At 39.3% G+C, this 17,649-nt stretch overlaps 1 protein-coding gene across 1 annotated transcript in view; it reads left to right on the plus strand.

The window, feature by feature from the left end:
- SND1 (staphylococcal nuclease and tudor domain containing 1) overlaps positions 1-17,649 on the plus strand; it is a 414,504-nt gene that overhangs the window by 181,528 nt on the left and 215,327 nt on the right. The window contains exon 12 of the mRNA XM_059171771.1: positions 4,386-4,486. Within this exon, the coding sequence (XP_059027754.1) occupies positions 4,386-4,486 (101 nt within the window). The remainder of the gene's footprint in view (positions 1-4,385; positions 4,487-17,649) is intronic.

Genomic DNA, 17,649 nt, shown 5'->3' on the forward strand with positions numbered 1-17,649 from the left:
TCTGAAAGGGCTCCTGGTTACATGCAACAGGTATTTACGTATACCCAGCTACTCCTGTACAGGCCCTGTGACGACAGTGTTAGTAAAAGGCATGACCTGCCTTTTCCTGGAATTTACAATCTGTGTGTTCCAGTATATTGTAAATGTAAGGTAGGAATTACAGAGGCTTAAGAAAATGCCATATAATACGCCATATTTGGCTGTCTTGGAATTCGAGAGTTTAGTGATACTGTAAAATTCTAGTCTAGTGCTCTAAATTTTCCAGGTGAAAAAGTGAGACCCAAAGATGGGATGTGACTCTTCTGTGAGAGAATGACAAGTGGAACCAAGCAAGAGTCCAGGGCTCCTTGGGGTCATTGCTGTAAAGAGAGATCAGAGATCAGGCCCTATCTTTGTGTTATATACATGTAAAATACTTGTGTACTAAACATTTCCAGGAGTATTTTTGCTTGATAAGTGAGGAAACTATCTGCATCAACTGCTACTTTTTAATTCCTGCCATTCTGTATGTAGGTAACCCATAAGCACAAAAGTAGTTATCAATTATTCAAAGACCTTGCTAAGATTTACAGTTTTAATTGAAACTAGTTAAATTGTGGCTCTTTTTTAAGTGATTGACAAGTCAGTGATGAGTATCTAGAGATGGCTGCAAGGTAGAGAAACAGATCTCAGAATCCACAGGAGAGGGACATAAATGCTAATTATACAATGACTTTAATTCTTGGTTTGTCGTGGCTACTTGCAGGTGTGTGTCTTGGCTGTGGGCTGTTCTCAGGGCCTCATTTGTATTTGAAATTTACTTTAATAATGTTCTCTCCCCAGAGAGCTCTTTTTTAATCTCTTACTTTCAGTTATTTTCCTAGATAATGGAAGAAATTAACTGGGAGATGAATGTAACTGATTCTTTAGGTTAGTGAAAATTGAAGTTTTGTTTGTTTGGTCTTCCCACTTATTTTCCTGAAAATCAGTTTTGGAATAGGGTGTCTTTTCTCCTTCTGAACTGGAGGATGGTCATGTATTCATTTTTGTTAATTACCATTACCCTCCCACCACCACTACCATCATCATCGCCACCATTACTCACTTGGTCTTCTGGATGAACTAATGCTCTCTGTGTAAGAGCTAATGTTACTCTGTGCAGTGTATTTGCACTGAAGAGCTACTATCCTACTCTCCTGTCTGCTGAGGTAGAGGCTTGGTATTAGCAGGTGCAAGGTAACCTTGAGATTCATAGTTTATTTTTAAGCAAGGAAGAATGTTTCCATTGGAGTAGAACTGTGGGTTTGAGCTGGATCAGGTGAGAGCACAGATATGTGGACCTCTTTCCTCAGTTCCATATAATTTTTGGCTTCACACCAAATGCCCCCAGTCCACCATATTCTGTGGCTATGCCCTTTTAAAACTTAACCCTAAATTCCTTTACATTCCATGGTGTGGGCACCCTTGAGGTTTAGCTCCTGTACACTGCTAGTTTCCTGTGTGATTTTGCCATGAGTTAAACAGATTTCCATGTGCTCTCCTGGCTCTCTTCCTGCTTCTATAAGTTAGTTGTAGGGCCTTGCCAGGGTATAGAGTTCCAGGATGTGTCACTGCAGGTAACTTGGAGACAAGCTTTTCCTCTCCTAGGAATTTGAGTCAGCTGTGCTTCTGTTTGTAGCCCCTCTATTTCCTTGCTCTGTCTTTGGCCTGTATTAACTCTGGCTGCATACAGGGGAACTATTAAATTAATAAACTAATAAACTATTAAACTATGTCCCTGCATACAGGGAAACTATTAAAACCTTACTGAAGGAGGGCCTAGTTGTTAAATTTCATCCCTTCTCCTAGTCTGATCATATCCCTCAAAGGTACCCATCTCCTTAGCTTTAGACAAGTCGATGAGACCTAGCAACAATTTCAGTGAATATATCTGACTTTAAGGGTCTTCTGTATATTTTCTTCTTGTCTGACTTGTGTTCTGTCAGTACTTCTCATAATTTACCTTACCTTCAGTCCTTAACTGGCTTTCTCTGTGATAGGGCTCCCTGTTGCTTTTAAATCGTGATTAGATGGAGTGTTCAAATGAGTGATCTGACAGTCCAAATTTTGAGGCAGCTGTCCTTTTCAAAATTTTTGTATTCATTTTTAAAATGAGTTTTTGAGGAACAGACAGTTTGAAAGGATTTTAATCGTGCTCACCAGCACTGTGGCTGAACTTGATGTCTATTCCATATGCTGTCTTTAAGCTGATCAGTGGGAACTAAAGACATGTTTAGAAAATGAGGTTCTAGACTTTGACTATGAGGATGGCTTCAGGATGCTTGATCTAGTGTATTTTCTTCCATGCAGATATGTAAGCCTTGGCCATGGCCAAAACGAGCCACATACCTTAATTCTGTGAAACAGACACTGCATGTTTATTAATGGATACTACATACTTGTTCCTTCTTAAATGTTTTCATAAAGAAAGCTCATTGTTCGGTATGCCCATCTCCTTATATTGTATATTAGGATTCGACAGCTTTCTCATTTTAGGTTCCTAGCTTCCTAACCTATTTGTACACCTATTCTTTCTTCATTTGAAATTTAAAGTTTTTCTGGCCCATTCAGTCGTTACTTTTCTCCAAACTTCCTACCTTCAACTAAACTGGCACTGGATGTGGTTAGCTGTGTCATTTTATTTATGTACTGTGATACCAGTCCCGAGCATCCTTGTGACTGTCATCTTGTTTGTTTTCCTTGATGTTTCTTAACTTGGTTCTGGAAAAGTTATGGTAGACTGAAATAACACGCAGTTTTTCTGTAGAGGCATTTCATATTTTTAAAAAACAGATCTTCAAAGGAGTCTGAAAAGGTTAAAGAACTGCTCTACATAATGTTATCTAGGAGTCCTACAGGAATATTGCCAACCTCTTTTCTGTCAAGTATAATATCCGTGGGACCTTAAATGTCCGGCCATTTGTCTTTCTCTTTTGGTATCAGTCTTTTAAATTTTTAGAGCAGTTTTAGGTTCATAGCAAAATCGAACAGAAAGTGGAGAGTTCGCATTTATGCCCTCATTCCTCACAAGTGCAGCCTCCCCCACTGTCACCAGCCCCTACCAGGATGGTACATTTGTTATAATTGATGAACCTACGTTGATAGATCACCACTTAAAGTCCATAGTTAAATGGGTTCACTCTCAGTGTTCTGTGTTCTCTGAGTTTTGAGAAATGTGTAATGGCATGTGTCCATCATTATTGTCTAATAACAGAATAGTTTCGCTGCCCTAAAAATCCCCTGTGCTTTTCCTGTTCATCCATCTCTCTTTCCCCTGACCCCCAGCAACTGCTGTTCTCATTCTTTATAATTTTGCCTCTTCCAGAATGTCACATAATTGGAACCATACAATATGTACCTTTTTTTCAGGTTGGCTTCTTTCTCTTAGCAATAGGCGTTTAAGGTTCCTCTAAGTCTTTTTTGGCATGAGAGCTCATTTCTTCTTTTTTTAAAAAAATTTTTAAAAGAGTTTATTTATTTATACGACAGCGAGACAGGGAACACAAGCAGGGGGAGTGGGAGAGGGAGAAGCAGACTTCCCACTGAGCAGGGAGCCTGATGCAGGGCTCTATCCCTGAACCCTGGGATCATGACCTGAGGCGATGGCAGACGTCTAGCGACTGAGCCACCCAGGCGCCCCCTCATTTCTTTCTGGTGCTGAATAATACTTCAGTGTCTGGATGTACCACAGTGTGTTTGTATGTTCATCTGCTGAAGGACAACTTAGTTGCTTCCAGATTTCAGCAGTTATGAGTAAAGATGCTGTAAACATGCTTATCCAGGTTTTTGTATAGACATAAGTTTTGCTCATTTGGATAAATACCGAGGCGTGTATGGTAAAATATGTTCAGTTTTATAAGAAACCACGAAACTGGCTTTGAAAGTAGCTGCACTATTCTGCATTCACACTAACAATGAATGAGAGTCCTTGCTGCCGCATACCCACGCCAGCGTTTGTTGTCTGTGTTTAGACGTGGACCACCCCAGCATAGTTGTAGTGCTGTAGTTTTGTAATTTCTCTTTCCCCAGTGCTACACGATGGAGAACATCATCACCCTCTGAAGGCCTTCTTTGGTGAGATGTCCAGATCTTCAGCCCATTTTTAAATCAGTTGTTCATTTTCTTACTGTTGAATTTTAAGACTTCTTTGCATATTTTGGTGAACAGTCCTCTGTCAGATAAGACATTTGCAGATATTTTTTCCCAGTCTGGGGTTCAGCTGTCTTTCGGCTTTTGTTTTTTAAAATGTTTGGCGCAGAAAATCCAAATGGGTGAGGTGATCTTTCACAACTGGGCAGGCACATATAGCTGCTAGTGAGCTGTGTTGCAAACTCTCAACCTTAACTCCCGTGATTCTTTATTTGCAGGTCAATGTGACTGTGGACTACATTAGACCGGCCAGCCCAGCCACGGAGACGGTGCCTGCCTTTTCAGAGCGGACATGTGCCACTGTCACCATTGGAGGAATGTGAGTGTTCTGGCCAGCAGGGACTCAGCCAGAGCTGCAAGTTGTCCTCAGTCACGTCTCTCCTTTCTTTCTCCCTGATTTGCTTTCTGTTGCTCCTAACACAGTGCTTCTTAATTATTATGTCTGTGTAGCACTTTATATTTGCAAAGCATTTTATAATCATTCATTAGCTAATCATATTCTTTCATTATTGTTTAAGATTTATTGGGCTCTGTGTGCTTGGCACTATGTAGCATACATTATTACTATTAATAATGCCATTTATTGTCAGGCCCTAGGTACTATCCAACATTAGGTGGAAGAATTATCTGCACGTTAATTTAGGAAGTTGAATTATAGACAGACAGACACACACATACACACACACATACGAAAAAAGGGAGGGCAGGGGGAGAAGGGTTCGTTGGACATTTTCTTTGTATGGATGTATGTTGTCAATAGATGATGGGGCCTTTCTCTTTTATACTAGCTATATCCTGTTCTATTCCAGAGTCCCTTGGGAACTTGGTTGATGAACAGTCTTTCAAGGGAGGTATCTGACAGGGGAAGGAGGAAGCCTGCAGCCCGCTGGGGCATGCTACCACAATGAATATTAAAACAGTCAGTCAGTCCCCAATAGCAGTTCTTACTCTGTGTAAAATATACCAGCATGATCATTGTTTCCATTTCTAGTTAACAATCTTAAATGCTGTTTGTTACCAAACTGGTATTTTTCTTCTCTTTTAAGGGGGCATAGTGGAGGGGAAGAAAAGAATAGGTTTCCCATCAAAACAGGGATTGTCTTACTGAAAGTACAATGGAGCGCATTATGAGAAACCCCTTTAAGCTGCTGTGTGCCTCTGAAAGGAAAGAGAGGCTCTAGCAGCTAATTTACCTTCCAGAAGCTCTGGTACCAAAGAAGAACCTTTCCTGTTCATTCGCACTGTCACACTTCGGCAATAACTATTTTTGGTCACTGTTAGCACTCCTGTATTTATATAAACCTTACTGTTCACACAACAGTGAGACTTTGTGGAGAGGAACTCAATACAGGCTTTTGTTGTCACTACCTTAATACCATCACAAGTGACACGCTTTATTAGAAGCAGAATCTTGACAAATCAGTTAATATTTTTGACAAGGAAGGGATTAGGCCATATTTTGGTCATTTTTCTGTCTGTGTAAATTGCACGAATGATTATTTCCATTTTGCAGTACTTCTCAGGAGCTAGATGCATGCTACTCTATCATGGAGAGCTGGGAAGTTAGTGTTCCTGTATATTAAAATTTTAACTGTCACAAACAAGGAGTCCTGTCAGTAAATAACTGCTCCTGCTATCTAATTTGCTAGTAAAAAACAAGTGTCAGTACTCTAAAAATCCACATCTTTATTTTTGCAAGATGTTTCCACCCATGTTTGACAATCCACTAGAGTAGGTTATTTCATTTAGTTACCACTGAGGTCTACTCTTAAAGTAAATGCACACTATTTAAAATTTGCATAATTTGAGTGTGTTACAGAGATTTTTCTTTCTATAGGGCAGTTTGAAACAGTTCATTTAAGAATTCCATAGTAGAGTGTTGTGGGCATGCTCCATGCCATGAAACCTTGAGTTTTCTACTGTGTTGATCTTGGCTTTAATGGAGATTACTTCTTCAGACTAGCAATCCTTTCTGCAGAGGTTAGGTGGCTCTCTGTGCAGCCAAGGTTTTGGTCAGGTTCTCAAGCCTTCATAAGAAGGTATCAATCATTTTTTCAGTTTGGTTGGTTAACACAAGTTGATGGGTCTTAACTGACAGCATAGACTATCTGTATTTCAGGTTCATGTCAGAGGTGGTAACCTTGACCTCTCTCTACCTCTCAGTTGTTATAACTGGATTATAAGGAATATTATTTTGGTATTATTTACCAAAGTATTTACCAGGATATCGATTCTTCCAGATACCTAAATTGTCCCCTTGATTAGACCAGCCTAGCAAGGTGCTTGGGAAGCATGATGAGTTTCTTCACAGAGTTGTTTCTACTAAACTGTGTGAAGCAACTGCTAGGCTGCCTTCAGGAGAAATAACTGAGATTTATGGATACTTTTGAGACAAACTCTCACTGGACCATAAGCTCCCTAAAGATAGGGATTTTTGTCACTTATATTCCCTGTTGTAGTCTCAGTATTCAACATATGGTTGGAGTTTCAGTAGGTTTTTGAATTATTTATTATATTGCATCCTTTTGTGAAGCATAACAGGGAATACTGGGACAGTTGTTTCTATTGATCCCTGATTTTATTATTATATAATCAGTACTGGAGAAATTGTATTGGATAGTTTTCCCTTTTTGCTTGGTTATTGGGACATCCTTGCCAAGGATAGGATGTTTCTGGAAGATGAACCTTTTAATGCTTCTTACACTTTTTATGTTCTATTCCTACTCATAGCTTCTCTTTACTTTTCCCTTTGCCTTGATTTTGTTTTTATTCTTCTGAATTTTCTGTCCTTTTGCAAATCATTCCAAATAATATTATAAAAAAGTTGTATGAATAAATAACATTCAAATACTCAGCTAATAGAATTTAGATATACTAACAGCCTTCTTTCTGAGTGAAATGGTTAATTATTCAAAAACATTGTCTAGAGAAGGGATTTTTTTAATCTAAAATATTTTCATTTCATTTTAAACATAAAAATATACATATATTTCCAAATCTTTGATGGTGGCAAAGTAAATCCACCATTTGATCTTCCCTTTTAGAATGAGTACTTAAGGACACTAATTATGAAACCCTAGATGTCTGTGATTTACATCCCCCTCATTTATTTCACAGCCATTTTAAAGCCATTCATCTTATTAAACCTTTTAGTAGTACTCATCTGTTTTCATAAACACACTTTTTGTGTTTACTTCTATTTCAGTTATTAATAAAAATATTTGATGGAGTACATAATTAAAAAAAAAAAACAAGCACAACCAGTATAAATAGTTATGAGGACAGAAAGAAATGGCCCAGCAGGTTGGGACAGAAGTGCACAGGTCTGGTGGCCCTCAGTCCCTCGCACCAGCATCGGGTAAAATCCTAGAATGTACAGGTCAGTTCAGGGAAGGTCATTTCGGAGAGCTCCTTTAGTAATAATGCATCAGCTCTCTGAAAGGCCGTCTGTGTTCAAGCTTGTAGAAATGTAGAATTAAGAAGTCATCTGATACAAATTATGCCTATCATCCTCTGTAGGCTTGTATACCAAAATACAGGCTGTTACAGCATCTAGAGGCTTTCCTGTTGTTGAGATAAGCTAGGCTCCTCTGGCTGCGGAAAGCTTCTCTGGAGCTGCTGATCACAGGCTAACCAGGCGGGGGAGGCGGATGAGGTGGAGTCTCTTGCAGTTATTTCAGAGCACATTTTTTGGTGTATTTCACGTGTCAAAGTGTGTGAATTTGCTCTGCCCTCGTTTAGGGTTCAGTCTAGTCCTTCTGTTTTTCTTTTTGGTGTGTAGGGGAGGGAGTTGAGTCACAGGATCTCTGTGAGGCACCTCTTGTGTGACAGTCTTCTGTTCCTATCTCTTGCCCTCTAGAGAATCAATGAAAACGAGATTCATCATCCTTCTAATAGATTAAAATTTTTTTCTTGATTAACTTCACTGTAGAGTTGGCAAGAGTTGTTATCTGTTAATCAAAACAGTTTAAATAAAAAAATAAAAAGATCAAACTTAGAGTTGTTTCTCCTTCTCTGGGTCCCGGGCTGGGAATTAGCTGAGCCTTTTAGGCTTGGTTTGTGACATGAAGCTGTCAAGATGGCGCTTCCTGTTAATTACTTTTTATTGTATTTAAGACACTTAAATAACTCTTCTTGTGATTTAGTCTTCTATGTAATTAGCTTCAGTGATTAAAATCTCGTTCTTTCTTTATTGTCAGAGCCTTCTTGAAGAGTGAGATTTTTCTGGGGTGACCTTTTCTTGTGCTGGACTTCCCAATTACTTGGAGCTCCAATTTGGCAAACCCATATTATAATGTATTAACTGGTTGCTCACTCTTTCTGCATGTCACCTTTTTAAAGAAAGGTGTGAAAATTTGCTCACATTTATAAGGAGGCACCTAAAAAATACAACTTGAGGGTGAAACCTCATATACTCACATTCACACTTAGCGCCATTCCAGCCCTGGAAAATTCTAACAGATCCAGCAGATACAGTATCACTTAAGATATTTTCCCAGTGTTTCTCATGTGAAGTATTTCACAATGGTAGGAGACCATTGGCATGACCTGTTCTGGGGAAGAAATGGCATAGAGATGAAACTGTAGGACAGGAACAATTAGAAAATGCCTGTTTTTGTACAATGTCCTATTTTGGGGGGTGGATTTTTTTCCCCCTTAACATTCTTTTTGAAACCGTGTTTCGCTCTACTGCTTTTCTGCCTTGCCCTTTTGCTGTCTGCTGCCTTGATGCCCACACTAGTATGGGGCCTTGTTCCCAGAGGTATTGTCAAAGATCTTTTGGACTTGGGACATCTTCATTACCTCTTTGTTCTAATGACAATCATCCAGTAGCCTCAAAGCCATCCTTTTAAACTTTCTTTGTGTCTCTTTGGATTCTTCATAGACAGAGCTTGTCTTGTATTATATTTATGTAAACCAGACAATCACACTTGCAAGGAATGAGACTTCTGCTTCTTTTTTCTTTTTCTTTAGTTCCAGTTTGCAGGAATACTTCTTTCCTAAAGTCTTCTAAAAGTGACTGAAGCTTGAAGTCAGGTCTAGTCCTTCTTCTAGAATAATCCTTTTTGAATCCTCATTTGGTTTTTCTCTGCCACAGTAGGAATAAGTGTCCTACAATCTTTAGTTTTTCTGGCTTGAGTGTTTTTCTATAGCTTTAAGGCTTTCACAATCAGGCCAAACCTCCTGTCTCTCAAGTTTTTAAATTTTAAAACATACTAGTATCTCACTTCCAAGCTAAACATAGGAAGAAAGTGGCCTCTTGAAACCCAATTTTCTGGACCTAGTGTTCTTACTTAGAGCTGCCTACAGCATCCTGAAGATGCTCTTTTAGCATCTGAGGAAGTACGGAGACATTATTTATGTCACTGACTGGACCATTGCCTCCCGCAGATGCTCCCATGGAAACATAGATGCTCACTTCTCAGCCGTGTCTGCTTTTTAATTTTTGGACAGTTATCCTTACAGCTTTATAAATTAATTTTACTAATTAAAAAATGTTTAACTGTGATTTATTTCTTTTAGCTTCCTTATATGAAAGATGAATATATATATATTTTTAAGATTTTATTTATTTATTTGACAGAGAGAGAGAGAGAGATCACAAGTAGGCAGAGGCAGGTAGAGATGGGGGAGGGGAGAAGGCTCCCTACTGAGCAGAGAGCCCGATGCGGGGCTCCATCCCAGGACCCTGGGATCATGACCTGAGCTGAAGGCAGAGGCTTTAACCCACTGAGCCATCCAGGTGCCCCGAAAGATGAATATTTTTGAATGTTTTCACTATTCCTTCCTTTAACCCCCAATTTTGTTATATTAAGTTTTACCATTAGTGAACTTTACAAAGTTCAGTTTATTGTTTCTGAATAACTTTATCGAATATTTCCCTCTCTGAAAGATTAGAAAGTTAGAATGCTCCCTTTTTCACACTTCTCTCTTCCTTTTAAAAGTTTTTCTTCCAGAGCGCCTCGGTGGCACTCAGTTGGTTAAGTGTCCAACTTTCAATTTCAGCCCAGGTCATGATCTCAGGGTCATGAGATTGAGCCCACCCAGTCATCTGGTTCCACACTCAGCTGGGAGTCAGCTTGAGATTCTCTCCTTCCCTCTATACCCCCTACCCCTGCACAAACTCTCTTTTGCTCTCAAAGTAATAAAAAGTTTTTCTTCTGTTTCAAGATTTATTACATTACTCCTCTGTCAGTGTAATTGTCTTCTAAGCTTTGCTTGTAAGTTTAACCCAAAATTTTACCCTCTACCCCCATACCATAGCAATTCTAAGTTACTGTTGGACCTAGTATGGTGGAGTGAGAAGACCTTACAGAAACAGAAATTCTATCTTGTTTTATCCCCAGAGAAATGTTAAATTAATTCCCTTTGTGTGGTTTTCTCTATGTGTGTATGTCTGTCTCTTCCTCCATTTTGTACTTCTTTTGTTGTTGTTGTTTTTTAAGTAGGCTCCACGCTGAGTGTGGAGCTCAACTTGGGGCTTGAACTCAGTCAGATGCTTAACCAACTAAACCACCCAGGTGCCCCCATTTTGTACTTCTTCATTTGCACCTGCCACTTGTATCTCAGTTCAGTCTTTTTGTGGTATTTCCTTTAGATTTGGTGAAGAACCTGGATTTTACATGTGTGGGTTGTAAAGCTTCTGAATTTCTGCATGTCTGAAAATGTCTTCATTTTGCCTATAATCTTGATTGTTAGTTTCTCTATGAAATTCTAGATTCAAAATTATTTTCCCAAGAACAGTGAAGGCCTGTTGTTCTATTGCTTCACCAGTGTTTATGAGAATTCGATCTCCATTCCCTTACATTTCTATTTTTTAACAATTTTTATTTTTTCTGACTCTGGAAGATTTTACAATTTTATGTTTATCTTTGGTTTTCTGAAAATTTATTAAAATATTTCTAGGTGTGTCCTTTTTTGCTGCGTACTCAATGGGCTGTACACTCATCTTGTAATTTTTTTTTTCTATTAGTTCTTGAATTACTGTCTTTCACTTTTGCCTCTGACTCTAGAAATTCTGTTGGTATTGTACCTTGTGCTTTGAATCTCTAAATTTTCTTCCCTTTTTTTTTTTTAAAGACTGCCTTTGCATTTTTGTTCCACCTAAAGGAGCTGTCTTCAACTTTATTTTTCAGCTTGCTTCACTGGCCAGCCATGCTTATTGAGTCATTTTCATTCATTCTCACTCTCTTATTCACTCATCTCATTCATTCACTTACTCATTAGTTCATTTATCAAGTAGTCATAAAATGCCTGGTGTGTACTAAGCTCTGTGTTAAGCTTTAGGAGTGTATTGGTAGTTCTGAAATGAAATGATTTCTTCTGCTGTGAAATTCACAGAGGTGATTCTCCCAATCTAGCCTATTTTAATTGCTTTTTATTTCAGCACTCATACATAAATTTTTTGTTCAAGTGTTTTAATAGCATCCTGTTCCTACTCCACAAATATAATACTTCCTCTGTCTGAGAAATAGTATTTAAAATTTAAAAACCCTCTTCCACTCAATTATCCCCCATGTTCTGTTTATTTTGTTTCTTTTCTTTCATAAATCCTCAGATATTTGGGGAACCTTGATTTATATACATGAAAGAAGGACCAGGTTGGGGGTGGATGGTGTTCCATTCCTCGCGGTTGTGTATGCCTGCCTCCCCAAGATGTCTCTGCCATGACAGGGCATAGAGAAGCAGAGAGTATCAGGGAAGCCTTCTTTGTGGGGTGTCTGAAACACGGAGGAAGAAGGCAAATTTCAGACCCCACTAAAACTCACTGCCATTGGGGTGGAGTGAGAAGGAGATGTGATGTGATTATGTGACTCGGTGTAAAATGCTGTGCCTCTGTGTTTCTTACAGAGCCTCCCTCTAAGGTCCTTCCCTGGTTAAATCACCTACCCTCTGTTCTATAATCATGAAATGTCCTATACATGACCTTGGTAATCTGGGGAATCTCACTGACATAATGTTAAAGTCATGTTGGTTTAGAAACGATATTCCCAGATACTTTAAAATATTGAATCGGTAAGTAAGCCTTCTCCCAATTAAAGGGAGAGCTTTCGCAATAGAGAGACTTAGAAAAATCTCAGAATGTGAAGAGAAATCTACCACAGCAACTTCCTTTAGTGTAAGTCATGACTACCTAAGTGTCCTTCTGCTTTCTGCTTGGTTAACCTCAGTAGCACCCTGCTAGGGTAGTTGAAAAGCTGTGAAGACACTTTCTCCAGTATTTAAACAGTGGATTAATAAAGAAGACTACAGCCGGAGTTGGATTTTATATTTTGATTAAAATTGTCTCTAGTAGAAACTAAGCCCCCCTAGAAGGAAGAGAAAGCATGGGAGCCCTATGATTTACGGCTTCTCTGCCAGTAGAAGTTTAACTGTACCCCTGTTTTTATTAAGGTTGTTTTTGCTAGCACTTGGGCTAGAAAGTTCCATAGAGTTTAAGTAGTCTACACATAATTCAGTTATTCTTCTCAAGCCCTGTTTGTTTTGGGGCTTTTGGGTGGTTTTATAGAATGTGAACTGTTCAGGAACACAAATGGTATGTGATAGAAGAAATGCCTATGCTTGCTGGGAGATTATTTCTTGGGTATTTGCCAAGGGTCAGAACACTCTGCTCTTAATAACTTTGTGGGGAATCATAGGGGCAGGAAAGAGGCGGGCTCATCTAGCTGTTTTGAATGTAGGTTCTGATTAATTGCTTAAATGATGTTCCCAAAGCCTCCTCGCTGTGGTGCTTTGTATTTTGTCAATAAAGGCCCTTGAGGCACTGCCAATACTCCACCAATCAGATCCCATCTGCTTTCTGTCTTTCAGAATTTGTGCAAACTTTCTGATATGCTGGTAACATACTTTCTTATTTTGTAGCACCATTAGGGCTCTATTATTGTCCATATCTGTCTTTTCTGTCATTTCAGTGGGACCTTAAAAAGGATGTCATGTGGACATAAGTTCTCAGTCTACCATTCTGACCTCCCTCAAGCATTCTTTCTTTATTCTTTTGGATAATGCAATTGGTGTGATAAGGAGATGGCACATTTGACATGGTTACCAATAAGCAAAAATTCTGTGTCTTTTATATGCCATATCTCTGCACCTTTCTCTTTACAATTCTCATGGCCAGCATAGTACAAAGTGATAAGGTAAATAGGAATGGAGTTTTTGTAGATTCTGCTATCTCCCAGTCGTGATGCTGCCTTATATAGGAGATTTGCTCCAGTTCATACTGAGTGAATTGATTTTTTTTTCCTAAGTAATAAAAAATTATATATGCACTCATTGAACACTACATCAAAAACTAATGATGTGCTATATGTTGGATAACTGAACATCATAAAAATATATAAATAAAATAAATAAAACCACAAAAAACTGTAATGTTTTCAAAAATTTAGGAAATAAAGGGAAATTATCCATTGTTTAATCATGCTAGTGTAATAGCTTTTACTTGGGGGGTATTCCTTTTGAGTGCTGGTTATTTCTTGAGATTTGAATCTGGGAACAGGAAAATTGACTTCTTGGCCTAGTGTTGACATGAAGTCTAAGGCAAGTTGTTGTTGGCTTAGAGATGAACAGATGAACAGATGTGAAGTAAAACTGCAGCCCTGCTCCCAAACAGCTGTGCAATCTTGAGCCTTGGTTTTTTTCGTATGTAATTTAGATATAAATTACATCATTGAGTGGTTGTAAGAATTAAATGTACTAAGGCATTTAAATGTTCAGCATATTTACTAAGACCTAACAGTCAAGTTCTCACATCAGCTCCAAGCCTCTGAACTTGACTGGTAACCATTGATGTAATGTCATATTTAGTGACTTCTGTCCTTTCTCTCTCTTTTTAAAGTTCATTTATTATTAATTTGAATAATCTCTGTACCCAGCATGGGGCTTCAACTCATGATCAAGAATCGCATGCTCCTGACTAAGTCAGTCAGCCTTCCCTTGTTCTTTCTTTTCTTTATCCTCTTTCACACACTTCTGGCTTTTTTTTCTCCACTCAAACTTCTTCTTCTTCTTCTTCTTTTTTTTTTTTTTTTAATTTTAAGGACTTTTTATTGAATGTTTTTACATTTCATCCTCTTCTTAGTCTTCACACTCTTCCTGGCTTCACACTCTTCTGGCTAATCCAATCCAGTGGTAAACTGCTACCTCACAGAATGTTCTAAGTATTAGCTTAAATAAAATACAAGAAATGCCTGGTACATAGTAGTGGCCCATAGGTTAATTAAAAAACAAAACAAAATTCCTCATTGGATTATGGCTTAGATTTTGTAGTAGTCCATTTTTTAAAAAGATTTATTTATTTATAATAGAAAGAGAGGTAGCGGAGGGGCAGAGGGAAAGGGAGACAAGCAGATTCCCCATAGAGCATGGAGCTTGATGTGAGGCCAACCCCAGGACCCCAAGATCATGACCTGATCTGAAATTCAGAGTCAGACACTCACCCAACTGAGCTGCCATGCGCCCCTATAGTAGTCCATCTTTATTGTTCCATGCCAGGCCCTTCAGTTGGATTTATCTCTTCTCTCACCTTCTTAAAAATTACCATGATGAAGGGTGCCTGGGTGGGTCAGTGGGTTAAGCCTCTGCCTTCAGCTCAGGTCATGATCTCAGGGTCCTGGGGTCAAGTCCCCCATCGGGCTCGCAGAGAGCCTGCTTCCTCCTCTCTCTCTCTCTCTCTCTCTGCCTGCCTCTGTGCCTACTTGTGATCTCTCTCTGTCAAATAAATAAATAAAATCTTTAAAAAAAAAGAAAGAAAGAAAGGATGAATACCCAACTTAAAAAAAAATTACCTTGATGGCTAACTTATATCTGTTTTTCCTCTAAATCTGTTTTTTTTTTTTAAAGATTTTATTTATTTATCTAACAGAGAGAGCACAGGTAGGCAGAGTGGCAGGCAAAGGGAGAGGGAGAAGCAGGCTCCCCATTGAGCAGAGAACCCCATGCAGGGCTTCATCCCAGGACCCCAGGATCATGACCTGAGCCGAAGGCAGACACCGAACCAACTGAGCCATCCAGGCATCCCTCCTCTAAATCTTAAAAGTGCACTATGTTAATACAGTAATTATTGATAAGTACTTGCATACTGGTACAAGTGGTATTCATGTTTCAAGAAGTTTAATGCACATACAATTTATCCCTTACTAAAAGTAATTATTGAAAACATCTTGGGGCATTTGGATAGCTCACTCGGTTAAGCGTCCGACTCTTGATCTCTGCTCACGTCTTGATCTCAGGATCCTGTGTTCAAGCTCCACAGTGGGCTTCACAGTAAGCATGGAACCTACTTTTTTTTTTTTTTTTTTTTAAAGATTTTTATTTATTTATTTGACAGAGAGAAATCACAAGTAGGCAGAGAGAGAGAGAGGAGGAAGCAGGCTCCCTGCTGAGCAGAGAGCCCGATGCGGGACTCGATCCCAGGACCCTGAGATCATGACCTGAGCCGAAGGCAGCGGCTTAACCCACTGAGCCACCCAGGCGCCCTGGAACCTACTTTTTAAAAAAAAAAATCTTTCAAAGCGAGAGGTGTGCTCGGAAGCACCCTGTCTGGATGCAGTGCTGTGGCTAGTGACCTGCCTATCTCTATATCTGAAGTGGTTGAAAAGGCAGAGGGCTCCTAACGTTTAGTGTTTTAGAAAGTGCTATTCTGTGCCCGCGCATGTGAAGAGCTCTACTGGAAGTTGTATTTTGTGGAACTTACTGAATCACTCTCTCTGTTGTGATGCGCTCTGTTGTGATGTGAATTTTTGTGCCAACAGTAAAAATGTGTTTACAACAGGTAGAACTTGGAGAGAGGAAATAGTTGGACCTTTGAAGTCAGTGTGTGTGATAGAATTTGGAGATGTTTAATAACAGCATGCACTTCCTAACAGGTAAAGGAAACTTGGGACTGTCTTCTTTTTTTTTTTTTTTTTAAGATTTTATTTATTTATTTGACAGAGACACAAGTAGGCAGAGAGAGGAAGGGAAGCAGGCTCCCTGCTTCAAAGAGAGCTCTATGTGGGGCTTGATCCCAGGGCCCTGGGATCATGACCTGAGCCGAAGGCAGAGGCTTTAACCCACTGAGCCACCCAGGAGTCCCTTGGAACTTCTATCAAGTTCCCAGTGTGGGTTTTACATGGAGCCTTTTAGATTTCTGATATGTTTGCTTAACATATCAACTGTGATTCAGCAGACTTTTGCTTTAATGTAAGTTTCTATTATGTTAAAATTGTGATGTATAAACCATCACATATTAGGTCAACAGCAAGGGGAATTCTGTTGTACTTGTTAGATCATTGTTAGACCATCTCTTCTTTGCCAGCCCCTGCCCCCAATCATGTTGGCATTGATTGCAAAATCACTTTTTTTCTTTAAGAAGCAGTTATACAGAGCATTTATTCTTGTCACCACTTTCTCAGAAAACTCCCACTGAAACTGTTCCTTCACTTACCACTTAGCACAGCCTGTGTCTGTGGAGAGATCAGACCATTGAGTGAGGGTTGACCACAAAGGTCCTGTAGTAGTTTACTGTGTTTCAAAGCCAGGAACCGGAATAACCCTGCCCTCCCCAAAGAGTAGGAGAGAAGAAGGAATTTCAAAATCCTTAGCCTTTTTGTGGGGCTCATTTGTTGATTATATTAGAGCTACGAATCAGTTCATGAAAAAGTACTTCGTCTTCTAATTCTTAGAGAAAAATGTTGACCACCAGAAGACAGTTTGGTTTTGACTTAGTTCTGTAAGTGGAGACTCAATTCTCAAGTTTTTACTTGCAGAGATTCTGAAAGCAGTTAAATCTAAAGCAGTTACATATTCTGAACCATAGCCACACTGACGTTGAGCTTGGTCCAGTTGCCAATGGCTTCTGGGGAATAAGAACCTCGCTCTCCTGTTCCTGTGGTGCCCGCCGACTGGATTGTGGACTGTAATCTGTAACAGGACAGGTAGTAGAATTCTTTACTGGGTGCTTTTTTTCTTTCTGACCCATATGACAAAACTTCTCTTGAGCTTCCACCCTAAGAAGCAACCTGTGCCAAGATAATTTTCTTCTAACTTCTCTAGAATGATTGGGTTTGCTAAACGAACATAGAGTTACTCTTCTGCTTAATAATGACTTGGTATTTCTCAGAGCTGTGTGACAACCTTCTAGAACCTAGAGTATTATTTTGGACTTCTTCCCCTAACAAAGCATTGTTTATGTGTCTCAACATCTGCCTAAACTATAGAGGACTTGAAAATGACTTTCCAGGGTTACCTCATGCACATTTTGGTCTTTACTAGACCTCTGTGATTTGGCTGGCTCTACTTTCACTGTCAGAGCAGATCATTCCAGATGCCATTATGTAATTTTCTGTCGTGGGGTGTGTGTTTGTGTGGGCGGGTGGTTTTGTTTTGTTTTTAAGTGGTGTTTAATGTCAGGCTAATAATAAACTGGGTACGTAGGCCTGGTTTTGTCATAATGGCCACGAGTTTGTTTATTTGTCCCTTATTCCTCTGAAAGGCGGAAAG

The sequence above is a fragment of the Mustela lutreola genome, chromosome 4, assembly GCF_030435805.1.
Source record: "Mustela lutreola isolate mMusLut2 chromosome 4, mMusLut2.pri, whole genome shotgun sequence".
In the NCBI taxonomy this organism is placed as follows: domain Eukaryota; kingdom Metazoa; phylum Chordata; class Mammalia; order Carnivora; family Mustelidae; genus Mustela; species Mustela lutreola.